This window comes from Nothoprocta perdicaria, unplaced genomic scaffold (genome assembly GCF_003342845.1).
Source record: "Nothoprocta perdicaria isolate Ctin4 unplaced genomic scaffold, notPer1 scaffold_324, whole genome shotgun sequence".
Lineage (NCBI taxonomy): Eukaryota > Metazoa > Chordata > Aves > Tinamiformes > Tinamidae > Nothoprocta > Nothoprocta perdicaria.
Window position 1 is genome coordinate 38987 of NW_020455560.1, and position 20992 is coordinate 59978.

The window sequence follows — 20992 nt, forward strand, 5'->3', positions numbered from 1 at the left end:
TACGGGCAGCACCTTCTTGCTGCTTACAAACAAGGTTAGTGTTTCATGAGCTGCAAGACAGTTTTGGTGTCTTATTTTCTTCTCCTCCAAGTTTTCAAGGAAAACTGAACTAGGACTTTTTTTCTGCAGGTGCAACTTAATGTCATCCTGGGCATCTCATCTCAAGACCTCCTTTGGCAATGCTAACAAGACTCTCTGGGTTTCTGTCTCCATCCTGGTGCTGCTTGCTGCTCTCACAAGCTTCCTCACTGGGCTGTCTCTTCAAAGACCAGCAGATGCAGCCCCTGTAGGAACAGGGGACTCCTGGACTTCACTACAGCAACTGTTGTGGCCCTATACAGGACTCCAACACAATGGGCCACCGCCAGTATAACAGGTTCCRAGTTTCAGTTCGTAAAGCTGAACTTCTCTGACTTTAAGCTGACTGTATAAGAAGCTGAGATAGAATATTTAAGGCTTTTTTCTTCCTTTTTTTTGTAGCATGATTTTGAAATTGAGAAATGATTACTTCCCCACACCTTCCCCCTTGACAAAATAACTGTCTTCCAGATGCCTAGAAAGTCTCAATCTTCATTCAAGCTTAGAATAAACTAGTTAGTGATTTTGAACAGCTAGCAATAAATGGGGTTAAATGGTCTAGCTGTGATGGAATAAAGAGGGTTTTGTATATTTTAACAAAAAAACACTGTTTGCATTTCCATCATTAAAGCTATTCTAGCTATTCTAATGATTTGATTATGAAAGGATTAAAGATTTTGAAATGTAACTTTATTGAAAGCTTTTGATAATAAAGTTTTAAAGGACTGTGTGCAGTATTTAAGAGTCTGCTTAAGAGTATGTTAATACTCTTGTAGCAAGGAGCAGCTGATATACAGTATCAGTGAACAGGAAGCCAGCTGTTTGGACTTTCTTGATGGCTTCATTGCTGGCAAAGTCTTTAAGCATATGGTAGAGGGTGGAGTGAAATTCAGAGTCATCTTCTAGCTCTTCTGAAAAAGCCTCACTAGCTTCAGTGATCTTGAGCCTCTGTGCTCTCTGACCATTAAACATGTAAAGAGACCAGTCTTCATCTTTAACAGCCTCTGCTTTAAGATGCTCACTTACCTATTGCAGGAAAAAAGGKGTCTGTAAGACACAGCTTAGGACACAGGCAGAAAACAAATTTAAAAAATGGAAAATTGCTGTATGAGTCTTGTATAGCTAACAAAATGAGGTGCTGCTCTTGTATTCCCAAATCAACATGAATGATTGCAGAGGTGAGTACTGCATCTGTCTCTGCCCTGACATAAAACACAAGGCTTGGCCGCTTCTGCTTTCTTCATCTTCCTGACTGTTGTTGTGAGAAGCCGTGGGCAACAGCCATTACTTAGGCTTTAGTCCTTGCTCCTGAGATTAAGCATTAGCCTAAAAATTTATAGGATGTATTTAACTTGAAGTAGGGGAAAAATTCTCAAAACTTCAAAAAATCAACTGTGTGTGCTTACAGTTGCTTGCTTTGTTTTTTTTCTTACTKATAGCTATTGCTAAGGAAATATTTTTGATTACTCTTCTTTTTAACAATTACTCAGAGAACTTTTAACTGTATTTTAAAGGTCATCTGTTTCCACATCTGACCTAAAATGCAATGGGGAACACATGAAAATGCCCATATTGCAAAGAATGAACTTCCAAATACTGATAGGGGAAGTTGGTAATCTACTTGCCATTCAGAGGGCATCTAAAACAGGCTCCAGGTGGAGAAAAATCAGCATCCACCTCTTCCACCCTAGCAGTGGTGAAGCCTTGTTTCCTGAAGGGTCAGTTACAGCTGGTGGCAGCTTGTCATCAGCTTTCTGAGATTTGTGTCCCATTTAGGCATGTGTAAATAGAGCATGTGTAAATAGAGCAGCAGTGGAAAAGGGGGCTCTGAGGCTTTACTGAAGATAGTATTTTACATGAAAGCTGTTAAACAAATCTTAAAACTGCTGCACTAACACTACAGGTCAGGTTTTGAGGATACTGATTGTAAAAGGCATGTAACTCACTAAAGTTACTGTATCTTTACTTAACTTAGGCTATAGCCACAAACCTTCACCACTATTTGTTCTTCCCCTGATTCCAGATTCCATTTGCTCCAACTGAAAGCAAAAGCAGATGCAACAAGTCCCATTTGTTGATATGCCCTAACTTCTGCTAGGGGAGCCTGTAACAAAAAAAAAAGTATAAGTTTAAAAAAAAAAAAAGAGTAAGTTAAGAAAGCATGCACAATTTGCTCCAATTTTCTACATTGTACAAATCTAAGAGAAAACTTGCTTAAATCAGCTGCCCCAACAGCTGMTTCTGTGCAAATACAGAAAGCACGCCCCTTTTCCACTCACCTTTTTGTTCACACAGATATACTTGTGAGAATACTCTCCTGGGAAAATATTTATACCAGTCTTTTTCAAAAGTACTGTTAGGTGGACTGGACTCATCCATTTTCCTGTCAACAGGGAAAGCACTTTCTTCTCTTCTACCGTGACTGAAGCCAACATGCACTGATGTTCCTGTTGTACAAAGCAAAGGAAGGTTGTTGAAAAAGCTGTTTTCTCTCTCGGACCCCACCTATTTATTGCTTCTTTGCTGTTCTGGGTATTACATCCATCATCTACTTTACAGTCAGTAAACTTGCATCCCTAGAACCTGTGGAAAGTTGTTCCACTCTAGGAGTTCACAAGTGGCGCTGCCCTGCTGGTCCATGTCTATAATGATCCTGAATCACTTGTAGTGCAGTTTGCAGAACCTGAGAGCCTTTCTTCTAAGTAAATGCCAGGAAAGAACTACACTTAAATTGTAACAAGCCTTCCTTATACCACTTGGAATTGAAGAGCTCTTTCCTAATTGTAAACAGGGACAAAATGAGATTCAAATCACTGCTGTGAAAGTGTCTCAAGTTCTTAATGAAGGACAGTGCCCTACAGCCCTCATTTAGAACAGCACGACTTTTATATAAACAAATCATTCATAGTACCTTAACTTGTATCTGAACCTCTGCAAAGGCTGTAGTAACTATAAGTAATAATTCATCGGTACCAGTAGGGCGCAATTCCCAAGCCTGATAAGGCATGTTGATGTGAGCATCCTGGAGCAAGGCTATCGTATAAAAGGCATCCATCTCAAAATGGACTTTCCTCTGTTCTTTTTCATATGTTGTGTTGCTGATGCCATCTGTTCGCCACTGTTGGCCTTCCCAAAAGGAAATCAAAAGGAAAAATAGATTTTTAAAGCTTCTGCCTGTGCTGGGAAAAAAAGTGTGAGAGCACTTATGTTAAATAATAGTGCAATGGAAAACAACGGGCCCAAGGTAAAGAGCAATCATTTAAGGAACCCTTCTCTTTCTTCTTATGACAGGAAATTGAAAACTCATGTAAAGTTTAAGTACATGATGGGGTTAATGCTGACATAAAAGCTACTTCATCAGAGAAGAACAATGACCCCTGCACTGGTCCCCAAGCTCCTTTCCTACAGTAACTCTAAGCATTCAGTTATCTGGGTAACTGGTTCTACTGTTTCATGAATGTAATAGCTGACATATCTTTCTAATAACTACAAAAATTGGACTTTTTTTAAAAAATAAGATTAGCACACATAGGAATTAATTTGGTTCAAAACAAATTTTATATTGCCTCACTGTAATAGAGTTTATTTTGTTTTATACAACTCTACAGCTGCCCGCTTTTAAATTGTAGGATTTTTTTCCCATTAATATTTAAAAATTCCATGGAAAATTCCCAACAATTCCACTACTAAAAATAAAAGGCAGAAACAACACAACCACAGTCAAATCACACTGAAGTCCCCAGGCCTTGAATTGACTCCCATATTTTACAGCAGGAGTCTAGAAATATCAGTGAGACTTAGACCTAAATTCCATTGCTCAAACTCAGGACAAAGTTGTGCTCTGAGCCGGTACCTGCAGCATCCCAGCGGGCTATTACAGGGGCCTCAAAATAGAGCACGTGKTCAGGCAGGCTCAGCGTGATCTCTATGGGCAGATGGGTGGCATCTTCCGAAGTCTCCTCCGATTCCGGGGGATACGGATATTCTTCTAATCCCCGCTCGAGGACCTTTGTCGGGGCAGAGCGGGGCAGGAGCTTCACGGCGGGAAGCGCGACGGTGGCTCCCGCGCGTGGCCGCCCGCTCCCTCGCTCACCTCCACCATCCGCCAGYTCCGGAGCTCCCTGGCCGCTGGTGGCAGCTGCAGCGCGGCCGTGTGGAAGACGCCGCCCACGGGCACCCACTGCCACAGGTCAACGACGTTGGCGTCGGGAACCTGCTCCTCTGCAGCACCGGCCTCTTCCAGCACCGCTGGAACGGGAACGAACCAAGAGCCTGCGGGAGCTCCGCGCTGACACTGCCACCCGGGCAGTTTGTACTGCCCGAGCCCTGTGCCTCTGCACAGCCCCCCTGCCCCACAGCGGCTTTGTGGGCTGCAGCATTTCAGCACCCGCTGCTGGTTCCACAAACCTTTCAACAACTAATCCAAAAAGGCAAAAAAGGATAGCGGGACAACTGGAAAAGAAAAACATTTCTTGCYTTGGTAATGAGGTTTCTAAAAGTGCATGTGTGCTACAGCCTCAGCTCCTCCTGCAGTTAGAGGACATGTCCTTACCAGAGTGGTTTGCCCGTTATCTTGCTTCTTAAGATAACAATAAAAAAAACTAACATCTTCTGAACAGCAACAACCCCTATAACCTTCCAAGGTAAATTAACTTTTTAACCTTCGTTCAACAAAGTTAACAAAGAACATGTTCAACAAAGAACATGGTTCTTCTAAAACAAACAGGAGCCTGAACAGTTTTGAATTTGAAGACATTTTATGACAGTACCAAAAGAAAACTGATAGGCTTATTAARCAATAGGACACACCAATACTGAAAAAATATATAAAACAAGAAATATATATATAAAATATATGAAGAAATATTTAATATACAGTAGTTCTTGCTCATGGGTCGAGGGCCTCTTTTAGAAAGTACTTCAATATACATCTTACTTCAGGCACACGTAGCAGTAAATCTCAGTAAGAGCTGCAGTACCCGCGTGCTCCTCGCGCTGCCCGTTGGCTTCATTACCCCGAGGAGAAGCCTCTCTCACCAGAGCAGCACGTTTATAAAGCCAGGCTCAACCACCCACAAACACTCAGACTGCAGAGACAAAAATCCACCTCCCTATCTACCCTATATGTTTTCTCTCCCCACATTTAACAATCATTAATAAAAACGTCAACGAAGTGTCATCACAACAACAATATACTTATCATCTTTGTTCCATTCATTTAACAATGTTCCCCTAAATAAATTATTTAGAATGAGTAATTTTGCAAGGCTGCATGTAAGAACTAAGCAAATACCTTGTGAYGGTACATCAGTGATGCCTGATATCTTCTCAGTTGCCTCTTCTGTCTTCTCATTTCCACCAGCTATGTCATCAGCATTTTCTTTGAATGAGTTAGTCCTCTAGACAAAAAGCAAAAGACATTTTCACTAGACAAACACAAACAATAAGAGCAAGAGCAAGAATAAGAGCAAGAGCAAGAGCAAGAATGGGTATCACCTCCTTCAGAGCAACAGCCCAAGGGAAAACTGTACAGTTTCATTCCTGCTGCAACAGATCTTGCTACAGGGTCAAGGTTTTAGGACAGGACTATGAGTTGAATCTGCAAAGAAATCATCTTCTGCCTTACAACTGGAYAAGTACATGGAGATAAACATGCAAAAACTAACCCACTTCATCAATAAATTCCACCTCCAAGCACCATGCAAGCATTTATAACCTTTTTAGCACRGTGGGAGCGCAAAAGATAGACTTATGCTGACCTTGCGGCTACAAGGATGTACAAAACAACCTTAAGTCCAGACTGAATTTAAAGCCATAATGAAATCATGCGAGAAACCCCCCTACCAGTCTAAGCTTATGTCTTGCTTAGGGTKTTTATTCCCTTTCTCATATTTCTGTCTATTTTTCAAGCATTATCCTAGATTTCTGGCCCAATCCCTGTGGTAAGAGCCAGTACAGCAGTATAAGAAGGGCATTTTTGTGTGTGATCCATGCATCTGATTCTAGGGATCCTGCCCTCCGATTGTGCCAGCCAGCAAGTAGGAAGAATGTGCAGCTCCCAACACAGGCATCAAGCAGAAGGGAAAAAGAGAGCTTACTCGGACACGGCAGGGAACAGGAAAAATCACAACGCCTGACCAAGAAAACAGAGTGAGTCCCAAAAAAGTAAAGGAGAAAGAGTAAAATACAGAGCATGAAGGTGACTGTTGTAAGTGAGAAGTCCTAAAATACAAATTGTCTCAATCAAAAAGGGAATTGGGAACTAACTAAAAGAGGACTTCAGGTAATGATTTACTATGAAGGTACCTAAGCTGAAAGGAGGAAGACAATGACTGTTTCTGTAGACATGGATAACACAGGAGGATTTACAGTTACTCTTGCAGAAATTTTAGACAGTAAGCTTGAATCATTTTATCCATAGGTCACACACAATAAGACACATCAAAGACCCAAAGCCAGTTGAAACAATCCAAACAAGCAATCCTCCCAATACCTAATGCCACCACAATCCACTAAAGTGGGCAGAAAAAGAGAACCACACCGGTAGAAACAGGATTTTGGGATCCCTTTAGTGGCAAAGGCTTCAACATAGAGGAACTGAGCAGCTACGCAATAGCAAAATAAGGATGGACTGAACACTCTAAATTCTTTTCTGAATGTCATAAATTTTTCTAACGTTAGACTCCTGGAGTGATAAGCATGTCCATTTCTTAGAAGTAGAGGGTATTTGCCCCGAAATATATTTATAGAAATCTCTAACAACATCATCTAACGTTCCTCTTGGCTTGATCTTACGCCAGTAAAATCCTCATGCCGATTTCAATGTCTGACCAAAACTTCTCTGACCAACCTTCGTACGACTTTGATCATTTTGCTTGGCCCTCCCTGCAAAGATGTATGGCACAGTGTTATCAAAACAGGACTTGTCTAAAAAGGTTGCAGAACAACCTCTCTCGGGCACAGGACATGCTAGGAAGTTGTGACTGTAAGTGAGCCTTGAGGAACAGCTTTGCAGAAGGGGTTTTTGCAGGATTGCCTCCCTACCTTTAGCCCCTCAGAATGCATTTCCTCCTCGGTGGCTGTGCTGGGCTCCCCTTCAGCCTTCTGCTCCTCTTCTGCTGCTGCTCCTACCCCYTCTTTCACGTCTCCAGTTGCTTCTCTGTAATCAGAGACTTTCAGCTTTGGGGCACGCTGGCACTGCAGCCACAGCGGAGAGACGTGATCGTAGTGAGTGTGAAAGATGCGCACAGCGATGCTGCTCACAGCCAGCGACTTCGGAAGGTCAAATCCATGCTTTGTCTCCAGAAACACGTGGGATTTGAACCTGTAAAATAAACATTTAGTAAAATCGGCATGACTTGTTTTTATATGTGTACCATGTTCTTCATGAGCATTCAAGTTGTTGTTAGCTGCTAAGCAGCACCTAAATTCTCTTCTACTGTATAGCACATTCTCAGAGAAAAGAGGTGAAGAAAAAATGTTTGTGGTTACCAAATCTTCCTTCCTGTTTGTATTGATAGCTGTCATTAAACCCCCTTTATAATCCCTTCTGGATTATAAAGGGCAGTTGGTTCCCCAAACYGAGTGAAACGTGGTAACATCTCACCAAAATGGTACGTGCTGCATGTCAGTCTGACAGCCCTTGGGACGCAGCTTTCTAGCTACTGGAGCAAAGGTCAGGAGAAGGAAATTTTCCTTCACTAAAGGAATAAAGGGTCCTTGGTAAAGTCCTTACACTGCTTTTTTTCTTATATTTGCTGAGTGGGAATATCATGCCTGCTCCAAAATTTATTGAAAAATACATTAGATAAATGGCAATTCAGTCCATAATTCCAGATTCAGAATCAAATCTTGAGGCTATTTACATCCCAGTTCTAGAACTTTTCTTGACAGAGGAATGAGCACAAAAGACCATTCAGCACTTTGCAAAAAAAACTCTAATAGCTTAGGAGTTGTTTTCATGCATCAGCAAGAAACAGAGCCTTCAGAGAAACTTTAATTCCCCGTTCAAGTTTTATTCTTCTGCTATTTAGCCAGGGTCTTCTGTCAGTAACAATGTTCTACCGTAGCTTTTTGAAGATATATATTTTCTCTCTCTCATATAATATATATACATACACACATACACACAAACACACATACACATATGTAAAACACTCTATATCTCCTTTAAAATTGAACTCTGATGGGACCAGCACTTTCCTTACCAAGAGGCTACTATGAAATCCATCAATTTTGAGTCTGTAGAATAAATGCTATTCAATATTAAAAAGTTTACCAGCAACAGATGCTTGACCCAGGTAGCCAAAGCCAGACTTCATCTCAAATAAGAGTTTTAGTATGCTGTACCTTATATTCTTCTTCAAATTTGCCCAAATACAGAGTGCAACATTATTATCCTTTATGACCACCTGCATATTTCCACTGTCATTATCTTCAGACATACTATCATCTGTCTGCAAAAAAACAATAAAAAAAAGAACCTGCAGGTTAAATGAAAATTCCTTCTTATTTGCATTACTTTGATTTACTTAAATTTACTCCAGAGTAAATCGAAACCACATATGGAAATAAAAATACACCAAAACAAGGTCAGATATGYTGTATTTATGTGCTAAAACATAACAGATATGAATTCAAGTCAGTTTGTTATTACTTAATGCTCTTTTTCTCCCTTGGATAGCATCAATTCTGTCAGTCAAAATATTGSCAAAATGTGGGATCTTTCAGTGTTTCCTTCAAGGCTCTGCCTTGCCAGGCAGACTAAGGAAGGGATTGTCCTTAATCACTTGCCTTCAAGAACACTTCTCAGCAGGAGGAAGAACCGCCGAGCCGTGRTCACCACACACATGCACAACTTCTGTACAAACAACTATCTTCCAGATTAAATCACAAAACAGGGAAGAAATCTATTTCATGTGGTTACCTGTATTTCTGACTTCTTCACATCTTACAAAAATCTATTAATGTCCAACAGCAATTAGACATTAAATGCTTTTTGATGGGAATTTTAACCAAGCTATCGAAGAAATATGAGTCTGATATCTGCTGTACACATGATTTAGAAACTCAAATACTAACCCCTGTGACAATATAAAAAGCAAACAGAACAACCACCACAACAAAACCCTTGTAGCCGATTTATACCCGTAGCTTGCATTACAATTTCAAAGTCATAGATCTTGCTCACTTTAAGCAGGCGCTCTGTTGCTCCATTGTACTTCTGATGAAGAAGATTCTGCAAGTCCAAAATTGTTCCCTGGTACTGAACTCTTTCTTTCTCTGTTATCTCATCTGGTGGTGTGTCCAATAAAAGAAACTGCAACTTCTCAATTAACTAGGAAATGTAAAAGAAGAAAATCTCCCAGTGAGACATATAGCAAATATTTTAATACTCAGTACAATCCTTAATGTGAAGCTTAAAACTTGAAACCATAACATTGTTGTTCTCCCTTAAACCATAATATCCAGCATCCAAATGCTTGTGTAAGACTAAGGAATTTCTAGTTAGCGAGTATTTTTGGCACTGATCTATTAACAGCAATCCTTTATTACCATTATATTTATCGGTGTACTGCCTATGAAACTCAAGTTCAACCCCATTAATGGAATTTTTATTATTATTCACTCCTGATCTACAAATTGTATCTATTAGTGTTAGTAAACATACCATAGCTGGAACAGTTTGCTTCATATTATCTATACAAATTGCTTTTYCTTGCTCAAGAATTGTCCTAATCTTGGGAAAATATTAACTCACCTGTCTTAGAGTATCAGGCAGGAGACAGCAAGCAGATCACAGTTGCTAATGTAACATATTTTAACTGCTACTGTGAAACATCTTAGCAAACATACTTGAAATGCACTAAATGTTACTTAGCAAATTGCCATAGGAAGTCAGTGTCTATCACCCAAAAGAGAAGAAAAATTGACGAGTTTAAGATTGTTTATCGTGAAGTTTATAGTTTGAAGTTGGCTGAATGATAATATAAAATGATTGGGAAATTAGCATTTTAAAATATCTTCTTGGTTTTACAAATGAAGATGATATAGTTGATAAAATAGTTCACAAAACTACTTTTCAAACTACTACTTCAGACTAAACACCTGCCTATTAAGAAAACATTTAAACACTTCCACATTTGGAACACCTTTCTGCTATCATAAGTACAAAACACGGACATAAATAACCTGGGGGGTGTTAAGTAGAGACTAACCCTCACAGAAAGCGAAGAAAGAATGAGAAAAAAAAAAAAAAAAAAAAAAGACAAAAGAACTAAGAACAAGTTAGTTAGACAGCGTTTACCATGGTTTACCATGGAAGGCTACGGATAATTTATGCTCTGTGAGGCCCTGGAAAAGAGATCACAGAACAGAATTAAACAGGCTTTTTAAATTGAAGTCTGAAGAAGCTCATTGAGAAAAGGACACTGCAGAGACAAGTTATGTGTTGCCTCYTTTGCCCTTACTCCTCAGACTTGCTGAACTATCACGATGAGGAAAAGAGGAAGCATCAGAGTGTATTTTACATCCTCATTTCAGATGTGCAAAGCAGCAAAATTATATCCAGTGTTATCACTTTTTACATTTCATCTTTACCATGGTCAACCTCAACAGCAAGAAGGTCCTTATCAACTAGGACCTGCTGGTACACGGGATCTCACAGCTCTGAGTACTGAGAACTTGTAGAGCAGGACGGAAAAGCTCAAATTGTTTGGACCAACAAACAGTTGGTCCTGTAGAGCCAACAGAAATACTTCTTGACATCATCTTGGATTTTGCGCAGAAGTGAAACAAAAATGCACATCTTATGAAATGAAATGTATTGTAATGTCTGCTGACCATATGGTGAAAGGTAGGATGTATTTACAGAAGAAGAAGTGGCTGTGACTGCTTCAGTGTTGGAGGGGAAAGATGGAAGAGGGGAAAGAAGCATGYGTTGCAGAGAAAGAAATGACAGCAGGGGAAGAGCAGAGGAGCAAAGGCAGCTTCTGGTAGCTACCAGGCTTTATGCTTGGACTGCAGTGTAAARGAGAAAGGGAGAAGTTATATGCTAACAATATTTTGGAAAGGAAATAGTATATTCCCTGTTGGCTCAGAAATAGGCAATACACTGAAGGTGAAAAGTGTAACTGAGCACTAACAAGCACTGCGAGATGGGAAGTCAACACCCAGAACCASAGCAGCCCAACAAAATGTGCATTATGCAGATAAATTTCACCTCCAATTTCTACAAGTACCATTTAATTTTCTGAAATACGCTATAAAATTGCAATAATGAAAATGAAGCCCTATTTTTACATATCAGGTATATTTTTTTTTACAATTGCCTCAAAATCCAGCAATTGGTGTATTATACTTTGGGAACCCGTTCTGTTGTATTTCACTTTACTGTATGTAAATGCTGCACAATGAGACTTCTGTGCACTGAGCTGATATGTTTGGGTCAAGACTTCAAAAAATGCAAAGAGCAGGGGAGATGGATATTGGAATACAAGATAATAATAATAATAAKAAKAAGAAGATATTAATGATAGAAGAAAAAGGATATTAAGTTTAAGTGACCTTAACTTGGAGAAGGCCATTTTAACACTTACATTTAGCACTTCTTTTCCCTTCTCCATCACAAACTGAATGTCCTCATTTGGTTCTTCACGCCACAAGCTCATGAAAGTATTTATTTCTTGTAGCACAGTTGGGTCAGGACTTCCATCACAACCAATGTAATGCTCCCACTACAAAAGAAGATCAAAAGAAAGGAAGATATGGGCATGTGGTACATAAAACTGTCATTAATAAAAGAAAAGGAAGGATTCTGAAGGACAACTACATATAGCAACACCCGCATCTAAATGGTACCATTATATCTCCTGGCTTCTTAGTAATAAGGACGCCAGACAAAAGTGATTTACCTTCGTACTAATGCATTAAGATASTACTGCCCACCTAATGTTTGCTGTTCATTTGGCAATGCAGACTGAACTGCCAAGGTAACGTACGGCAGTCCAGGTCTCCAGCTGTGGGGAGCATCTGAACCTCTCCATGTCACCAGGACATCTGCCTTAGCTGTGAGCAGGTGGACAACCTACTCAGCCTGGTGGTRGAGCTGAAGGAGGAGGTAGAAAGGCACCCAGAAAACCCCCCAACTCAATCTGAAAATCCACTRCCYTCTTGCCATACAGTGGAGGGACAGAATTAACAGTACTAAGTGATGAACAACCATGGAAAGGAGTCCATGTTCAACGTGGCAGGAGAACCCTTTGCTGGGCCACCTCATCCCTACAAGTGACCACACTCAACAGGTACGAGGCCCTGGAACTTGAGGACTGGACAAATGAGGTCACAGACCAAGGTCCATCTAGTAGCTTGTCTACAGAGAGGCAGTTAAGTAAGCGCCTTAAGGCTGCTCCCGCTAAGGAGAAAAGGAGCGCCTGGAAGAAGCAGCGAGTGATCGTCGTGGCAGACTCCCTGCTGCAGGGAATGGAAGTTGCCTCACAGTCACAGGCCTTGGTTCTCATGGGGGACTTTAACTACCCTGATAGCAGCTGGAAAGAGAGCACAGTGAAGCACAAACGGTCCTAGAGGTTTCTGCAGTGTGTTGACGATAACTTTTTGACCCAAGTTGTGGAGGAGACAATGAAGACAAGTGGACTACTGGACCTCATACTAACAAATAGAGGGACTTGTTGGAGATGTGAAGGTGGAGGGGGGCAGCCTTGGCTGCAGGGATCATGAGTTGGTGACTTCAAGACTCAATGAGGAAGAAGCAGGGTTGTAAGTAGCCTTGCGACCCTGGACTTCAGGAGGGCTGACTTCAGCCTCTTCAGGAATCTACTTGGAAGAATCCCATGGACTAGAGCTTGAGAAGTAAGGGAGGCCCAAGAGAGCTGGTTAGTTTTCAAGTAGCACTTCCTCCATGCTCAGCAATGGTGGATCCCTATGAGTAAGAAGTCAGGCAGGAGGGGCAGCAGACATGCATGGATGAACAGAGAGCTCCTGGCAAAACTCAAGCAGAAGAAAGCAGTATACAAAAAGTGGAAGAAAGGACAGATCCCTTTGGGTATAAATATAGGAATGCTGTCAGGGAATGTAGAGATGCAACAAGGAAAGCTAAGGCACATTTGGAACAAAATCCAAGGGATGTTAAAGATGACAAGAAGAGCTTCTTCAAATATATCAATGGCAAAAGGAAGATTAGGGAGAACGTGGGACTGCTGGTGAATGGGGTGAGAGTCCTGGTTGCAAAAAACACAGCAAAAGCAGAGTTGCTAAATGCCTTCTTTGCTTAAGTGCTTACCAAGGGCAGCCCTCTGGAATCACAGACCCAGGGACAAGAGAAGAAGCCTGGAGAGAGGAAGACTTGCCCCAGGTAGAGGAAGATTGGGTCAGAGAGCACTTACTTAGGGAAACTTGATACCCACTAATCTATGGGCCATGATGGGAGGCACCCCAGGGTTCTGCGGGAGCTGGGGGATGTTACTGCTCAGCTGCTCACCAACATCTTGGAAAGGTTGTGGAGAACAGGGGAGGTGCCTGAGGACTGGAAGAAAGCCAGTGTCACACTAGCCTTCTAAAAGCCGAAGAAGGAGGACCCAGGCAACTACAGGCCAGTCAGCCTCCTGACTTTCTCCTGGAAAAGGGATGGAACAGCTCATCCTGGCTGTTGTGTCCAAGCATGTAGAGGACAAGAAGGTGCTCGGGAATAGTCAGAATGGATTCACCAAGGAACTAACCTGATTGCCTTCTATGATGGAGTGACCAGCTGGATAGACGAGGGCAGAGCGGTGGATGTCATCTATCTGGACTTGAGCAAGGCTTTTGACACCATCCCTCACAGCATCCTCCTGGGCAGGCTCTGGAGGTGTGGGATAGACAAGTGGACGGTGAGGTGGATTGAGAACTGGCTGCAGGGCAGAGCTCAGAGAGTGGTAGACAGTGGCTCGGAGTCCAGCTGGAGGCCTGTACTTAGTGGTGTCCCCCAGGGGTCAGTTCTCGGTCCGGTCCTGTTCAACTTACTCATTAACGACCTGGATGAAGGGCTGGAGTGCTCCCTCAGCAAGTTTGCCGACGATACCAAACTGGGTGGAGTAGCTGATAGCCCTGAGGGCTGTGCTGCCATCCAGAGGGACCTGGACAGACTGGACGACTGGGTGGTGAGAAACCTGGAGAAGTTCAACAAGGGCAAGTGCAGGGTCCTGCACTTGGGGAGGAATAACCCCGGACACCAGTACAGATTAGGGGCTGACCTGCTGGAGAGCAGCCCCGCAGAGAGGGACCTGGGTGTCATGGTGGATGACAAGATGACCATGAGGCAGCAGTGTGCCCTGGTGGCCAAAGGAGCCAATAGGATYCTGGGGTGCATTAAGAAGAGCGTCTCCAGCAGGTCGAGGGAGGGCATCGTCCCCCTATACACAGCCCTGGTGAGACCACCTCTGGAGACTGTGTCCAGTTCTGGATGCCCCAGTACAGGAGGGATGTGGAGCTGCTGGAGAGAGTCCAGCACAGGGCTACCAGGATGATCAGGGGCCTGGAACATCTGCCCTGTGAGGAAAGGCTGAGAGAGCTGGGTCTGTTCAGCCTGGAGAAGAGAAGGTTGAGGGGGGACCTGATCAGCGTGTATAAATACCTCAAGGGAGGCAGTGAGGAGGAGGGGGCAGCCTCTTTTCAGTGGTGGACAGGGATAGGACTAGAAAAAATGGTCAAAATGAAGTGCCAAATGTTCCACGGGAACTTAAGGAAAAAATTCTGGACAGTGAGGGTGACAGAGCTCTGGCACAGGCTGCCCAGAGAGGTTGGGGAGTCCCCTTCTCTGGAGATCTTCAAACCCCGTTTGAACGCAGCCCTGTGCCCCGTGCTCTGGGTGACCCTGTGTGTGCAGGGAGGTTGGACTCGATGATCTCTAGAGGTCCCTTCCAACCTTAAGGATTCTGTAATTCTACATACCCAAGTGTTCAGTGGACTGAAAACTCCTGCACAAAAGATTTACCAGCCTTCAGTAATAAGAACATGCAATAAGAACATCTTTGAACTTAAAATAGATTCCATTTCTTCAGAAGGAAATTGCATCCTTAAAAATTACAGAATTTTCTCTTTAATAAGAGCGAATTGCATGAAAATATCTGAGTGTATCTGTTAATCATAAWTTAATTAGAAAATTAAATAGACATTAATTCAGAAATTTAGTATATGATTATACCTTACACAGGGAACTTATACCTTTTCTTCATGCTAAATACTCATAGCAGAGTAATGAAATGGTATTTTCCATAAGCTACCAGCATTACAGGTGAGGAATTATTTTTAAAAGAATAGTTACACTTTATCATTACTTTTCAAACCTAAAATCCTCATTCTTCCCTTTCTGAGGAATGTTTTTCAGAAATATCCAGAAACAACCACTGCGCTCTTTCAAAATGACTGCCAGAGTCTATTATTGACAAAGGCAATAAAGTCAGAGCTTGTCACCTAATAACAATAATAATAACCACAACAACAATGGTATTAAAAACAAAACAAATGTGCCATGGCTGATGAGTGTGAAGTTACTGCAGTGCACCCTTGTGGCTATGAAAACTAATAGCACTGGGCTACACAAACAAGCGTCACAGGGGGAGCTGAAGGGAAACTCCCTTTCCCTGCACACAGCCCTCATGAGGCCGCTGCTGGAGGAGGGTGACCATTTGGGGCCACTCAGCGCAGGAGGGAAAGGGGCAAGTGGCCACGTGGAGAGCTGAGCGAGGGGCGAACTGCCACCTACCCCCGCCTAGAGAGTGGTTGCAAGGACGACAAGGACCAAGTTTTTTCAGAGGTGCACAGGGATAATAACGTGCTGAGACAATGTCCACAAGGGTTTCCCTGTAACAAGGACAAATCTAATTGGATATAAAAAAGCACAGTAAGAGAGGTAAAACTGGCAAACAAGTTGCCCAGAGATACTGTGGTTTCTGTATCCTGAGAGATTTTTAATACAACAAAGCAATTGCATCTAACTGCAGAGGACACTCCAACTGGAGTAGGAGTTTGAACTAGAACTGCATTTCAGAAGTCTATTCCAAAATGCTTTATCCTGCAGTAGTTTTGCAAGAGATTAAGTAACATTCAGAACAAAAAAATGCATCTACAGGTGTACTTAATGTTATTTGGTATCCAGCTAACCAAATATCATTATCAGACAGTCACTGGATGATATCTTTTTGCAAGACATTGCAAGAGCAAGATATYGTTATATATACTATTTTCCCATATCTTATTTTTGAACTTTATAGGCATACAGTATTATTGGGTAATAATTCAAACTCCATGCATGTCACAATAAATTACTGGCATTAACTCTTAGCTGTATTTTCATACATTTCAAGTCACACTCCCAGTGAGGCTTGGGCAACCTCTCTTCAAACAATATCCAGGGACCACTGGAACAAATGCTGCTGGTTATTTCAAATTCTATTAAATTATTTTTAGGCCATGATAGAGCTGTGTGGTGGGGGCTTCTGGTCTTTTTTGTTGGTTTTTTGTTTGTTTGTTTTTTTGTTGCTGTTTTCCTGGAATGTTCTAAACTAGGATGAGCTAAATAAAAACAAGAAAGGAAAAATATCAGAACACCTGAAACTACAATTATAACTAAAGCTACTGCTGGGGTAAACTGTATGGTCCTAATACTTTGATCACCCAGCCTAGGTACCTATTTTCTTTGTATCAGGCTCCTTTCTGGTGGATGTGGCCAAGCTGCTTTCCATGTATGCCAAAGTACTGAGCATGGAAGAGAATGTGCATGTCCAGCCATCACACAGAACTGAATTCCAGAAATGCAGCACTCCCGGACCCAGAAGTAGAGAAACAGCCTGAAGTCTCTTCATTACCCAACACTGTGAAATTGGAGTTCTGAAAAGCAAGCTTACCTTCGCATACGCTCTATAATCTGTTTTCCACTTCTCTGCAGACGCGAACTTCTCTTCTAACAAACAAAGTTCTGCAAGTTCAGACTCCCTTCGCTCTTTATCCTATTAAAAAAAGTATACATTAAAGACAGGAAGTAAAGATTTYGTTTATTTCCTGCAATTATCTTACRTCAAATAAAATAATTTGGGATATTTGAATAAGTTAATCATTTAAATAACTCAAATATACTAATAATCTGCATTTTTATGAAATATTTAATACAGAAGCTTGCAACAATTTGTAGGATATTATAGTTATCACATTCGTTACTAAGCTATATGATAAACAACACGCCATATAATTGTTATCCTCCCACTTTGAAAGTTTCCATTTAATCACCAAGAGACTACCTCTAATGAGAGCTGATCGAAAAAGTAGGCATGTTTTGGAAGAAAGTGYAAGGCATTATTTTTCCTATCTAACTTTCTTGATTTTAAATTCCTCTTTTCTTTCTAGGGAAAAACACTATGTAAAGGACAAGAAGCACATGCAAGAGTGATTTTTATAATAGATATAATTTGTCAGGTTTTGTCCTGAATTCCATTCTTCCTCAGACTCATAAACAGCCATATTTGAATATTCACATATGCACATGCATACCCAGAAATCAATACATCTGCCCTTACACACTTCAGGTGTCAAGGCACACATCCTTATCTCATCTCTGCAAGCCTTTCTAAAGCAAAGAAATACTTTGCCAAATCCTGGCTTGGAAAAAAAAAAATCATTGCCATTTCTCTTTGCATGGGTTGTGCTTTATTTACTTATTAATCCAAACACCACGTTCTCATTTTGTGASCTCTCATGCCAATAGCTTTCAGTGGCTTGGCTACATTTTTCATAATTAATTTTAACTAAGCGATGCTGGAAAGTTTCTCATACTTGCTTCCCAGCACTGAGGATATGAGGAAATTCTTTTTMATTCACACACTAAATTGGTAATGTTTTACAGACCTCATTACAAGTCTAAAAACAGAAGGATTAGAATTTTTCAGTAGTTATTAAGTTGGGTGTGAACTCACTTTTGCCTCGAGCCTTTCCATCTGCTCTCGGTCAAGTCTCTCCTTCTCAAGTCTTGCTGCTAGCTCTTGCTGAGCCTGCACTCGGGCTTCCTCTGAAGAGTGAGAAACATATCAATAGCATAATCACATTGTGCTTAATAAAAACCAACCAATTATTTTGTTATTAGTGGTAATAACAAAATAATTACAATAATACACAACACAAAGAGATTTTCATCACTCAGAAAGCTTCCACACAAGTCCAAACAGTTTGGATCACATTACAAAACCCCACAAATTCATGGCCCTACCCCCATTGGCCTGTGGCAACACAAGTGGAGAAAGAGGGCAGCAAACTCTCTTTTCCCCCTCAGAAGAGCAGCAGGAATGTCCTTTTCCTTATCTACAGCTTGAAGACACCCAAGTTCTTAATAAAATGTCTCTGATACAACTGTCCAAGTGGTTCTGTTACTCTGCTTTCCTGCATCTTTTGGCAGGTACCTCAACCCTAGTTATTTCTTCAATGAAAAACATGAAGTTTTACATCTCTCAAAGACTGCCAATACTCTTTTGAGATGAGTTACTCTTGATCAAATTTTTAGTTTCTCTTTTCCATCACAGAGACTTAGTCTGAAGGACACAGGAATATARAATAGAAAGATTTGAATTAAGTAAAGACTCATAAAAGACAGAAATAAGCCCAAGGAACTAAAATTTTATCCTTGTAGTCATGTAGTCACCTGCCACCTGTTCAGAGAATAAGCTAACATGAYGAAAATAAAAATATTCTGTTGATCTTCTCTGGAAAAAAAAATATTTTCAGAGATTTCTCTCATCTTCTAATAATCAGTCTTGACAGGAGAGAAAAAGTCCAAAATATTGTATTTCCATCTGTTGGAAATACTTCTAAAATAATGTCATGAGAGAAACAAATTCTATATCTTCCAATCATCCTCATGCCACATTCTAAGTCATGGTAGAAGAAATAATCAGAGAAAAAGAATAGATGTTCAATAGGAAAGTGAGATGTGTGACACTGTCACAAGTAACACAGCATTTGGTTCACTGAAGAGGAATTTGTATTCCTTAAGCGAAACAGAATGTAGATATAAGTACATATATAGTTTGGGAGATTGCATTACGCTGCATTCAGTTAATATTAGCAATTCTGGGCAATTACATTCCCTGTAAATGGAGCACATGGTACCTTCCTCTTTCAGCCGCCTTTCTTCTTCTTCTTTCTGTAACTGCAGTCGTTCAGCCTTGCTAAGTTTCTTTTTGCCACCAGCCTTAAKGTTGGCAGTAAGTTAAAGAAAGAAAACATCAACATTAATGTATTTTGGGAGGTATCAACACTCTATAACGCTGAATTTCTAATCTCACTTCTGAATTAAGAGTTTAGGCTCCCTACACAGTCCACAAAGTCTCCAGAAAGGCAATACACATCATGGGCTCAATTTTCTTCTTATTTTCATAATATAATACATGCTTTTAGAATTAACATATTATTCTAGGTTAGATATTCTGCTGTATGCCCACATTTTGAAAAGTATTAAGTCTCTTAATTTAATATGAAAATTAGAAAGTAACTGGCTGGAGTCCAATGTGTAAGGGGTAAATCTACTAGGAAAGCTGAAGGCCCAACTTCAGAGAGTTCATAAAATACTAGGAAATACATTTTGAGACATACACAAATGCAGCTTTCATAAATATCTGAATTCACAAGATAACTGACAAACATGATCTAATGACAATAATGAAAACTAACTGCAATTTCTGAGTGCAAGCTGTTCAAGCCTAGCTTCTTTCCAAGGCATAGGACTTCCCCCAGGTTAACTATTTTGAGTTTCCTAGAAACCATCCTTCTAGCCAATTCTTTTGCACGAAGGCAAGCAGCCTGAGCATTTTTGTATGAAAATACAATTCTTTTGTATAAGAAAAGAAGCAGTGACTTTCTACATAGTCTCTAGCATATGGAGAACTAGAGTGACAGCCGTTTAGACTAAGGTTTAAAGCAAAGCTATAGGTGGCCAGATTATCAAGGAAAACGAGTGGTTTGCATTTGGGAGTGTATCCACGCGCTAGCCGAACGACGGCGTTCTGCCACTGACACATGCGGACACATGTGGCTGAAGTGAAATTAAATGCAGTCAGACGCATTCAAAATTTATTCAAAACAGAGAAAATGCAAAATGCAAATAGGCTCAGAGGCAACATGGATGCAATGCRAAATGAAGTGGCACTCATCCCGGGCTACGGCACCTAACTTGCTCAAGTGAGGAGCTTAACTCCCCGAACATCCACTGGCGAGAGACAAGTACTCAGACTCCTTGCAAAACACTCAAAAAGCTTAAAGTTTTGGTGATATCTGCCCCTCTTTTAAATTTGACTAAGCAGCTGAAATTCAGAATTGTTCTTTGGTTTTAACAGCTTTTTTTTACCTTTAACAGGAGCACACTATCACGCCATAAGGTATCATAACATCTTTAATAATAACAGTACATCTGAAAAATAGATACAGCTACCGTTCTGTAGCTGCTCAGTCCAAAAGCAACTGCTACTTTCCTGTAATCCCAGCATTAAAAACTATATAGTTTTATTCATATAATTTCCAAAATAATGTAATTGTCTTGCTACGTTATGTAAATTAACATTACAAGGTCCAAACTGTTGCAGCTGAACTAAAACATATATCTACCTACCTACCTTTTTTTTCTTTTTTGGACCCTAAAAGATCAAAAAGAAAAAAAAAGTAACAGAGAGCACGATATAGGTTATGAATAAATAATTAGGGGAAGAAAGCATTCCGTAAATTTAGATAAGATTAATTACTAGTTGATAATTTAAAGCGTTGTATTCCCCCCTCTGCATCCCGGCATTTCCACAGCGCCCTCTAGCAGTGACGTTATCCCTGTGCCCTCCTAACCGGGGCGCGCCGTTAATCGCTCCAAAGCGGCCGCCCAAGCCCGGGACAC

At 40.9% G+C, this 20992-nt stretch overlaps 2 protein-coding genes across 3 annotated transcripts in view; one reads left to right on the forward strand and one right to left on the reverse strand.

Moving 5' to 3' along the window:
• Positions 1-815, forward strand: part of LRMP (lymphoid restricted membrane protein) — a 37485-nt gene extending 36670 nt beyond the window's left edge. For both annotated transcript variants that reach the window (XM_026043264.1, XM_026043263.1), the window contains exon 40: positions 130-815. In XM_026043264.1, coding sequence (XP_025899049.1) covers positions 130-373 — 244 coding nt within the window. In that variant the 3' untranslated portion in view covers positions 374-815. The remainder of the gene's footprint in view (positions 1-129) is intronic.
• On the reverse strand, positions 809-19322 carry CASC1 (cancer susceptibility 1). Its single transcript, XM_026043265.1, has 14 exons — positions 19225-19322; positions 18039-18130; positions 16977-17078; positions 11676-11813; positions 9269-9415; positions 8428-8534; positions 7123-7402; positions 5372-5477; positions 4172-4326; positions 3932-4085; positions 2990-3204; positions 2358-2525; positions 2069-2182; positions 809-1104 (listed from the first exon to the last, which is right to left on the reverse strand). Exons 2-14 carry the CDS (start codon positions 18057-18059, stop codon positions 829-831), a joined length of 1983 nt encoding a protein of 660 aa, XP_025899050.1. The 5' UTR covers positions 18060-18130; positions 19225-19322; the 3' UTR covers positions 809-828.
• Positions 19323-20992: the final 1670 nt, after the last annotated feature.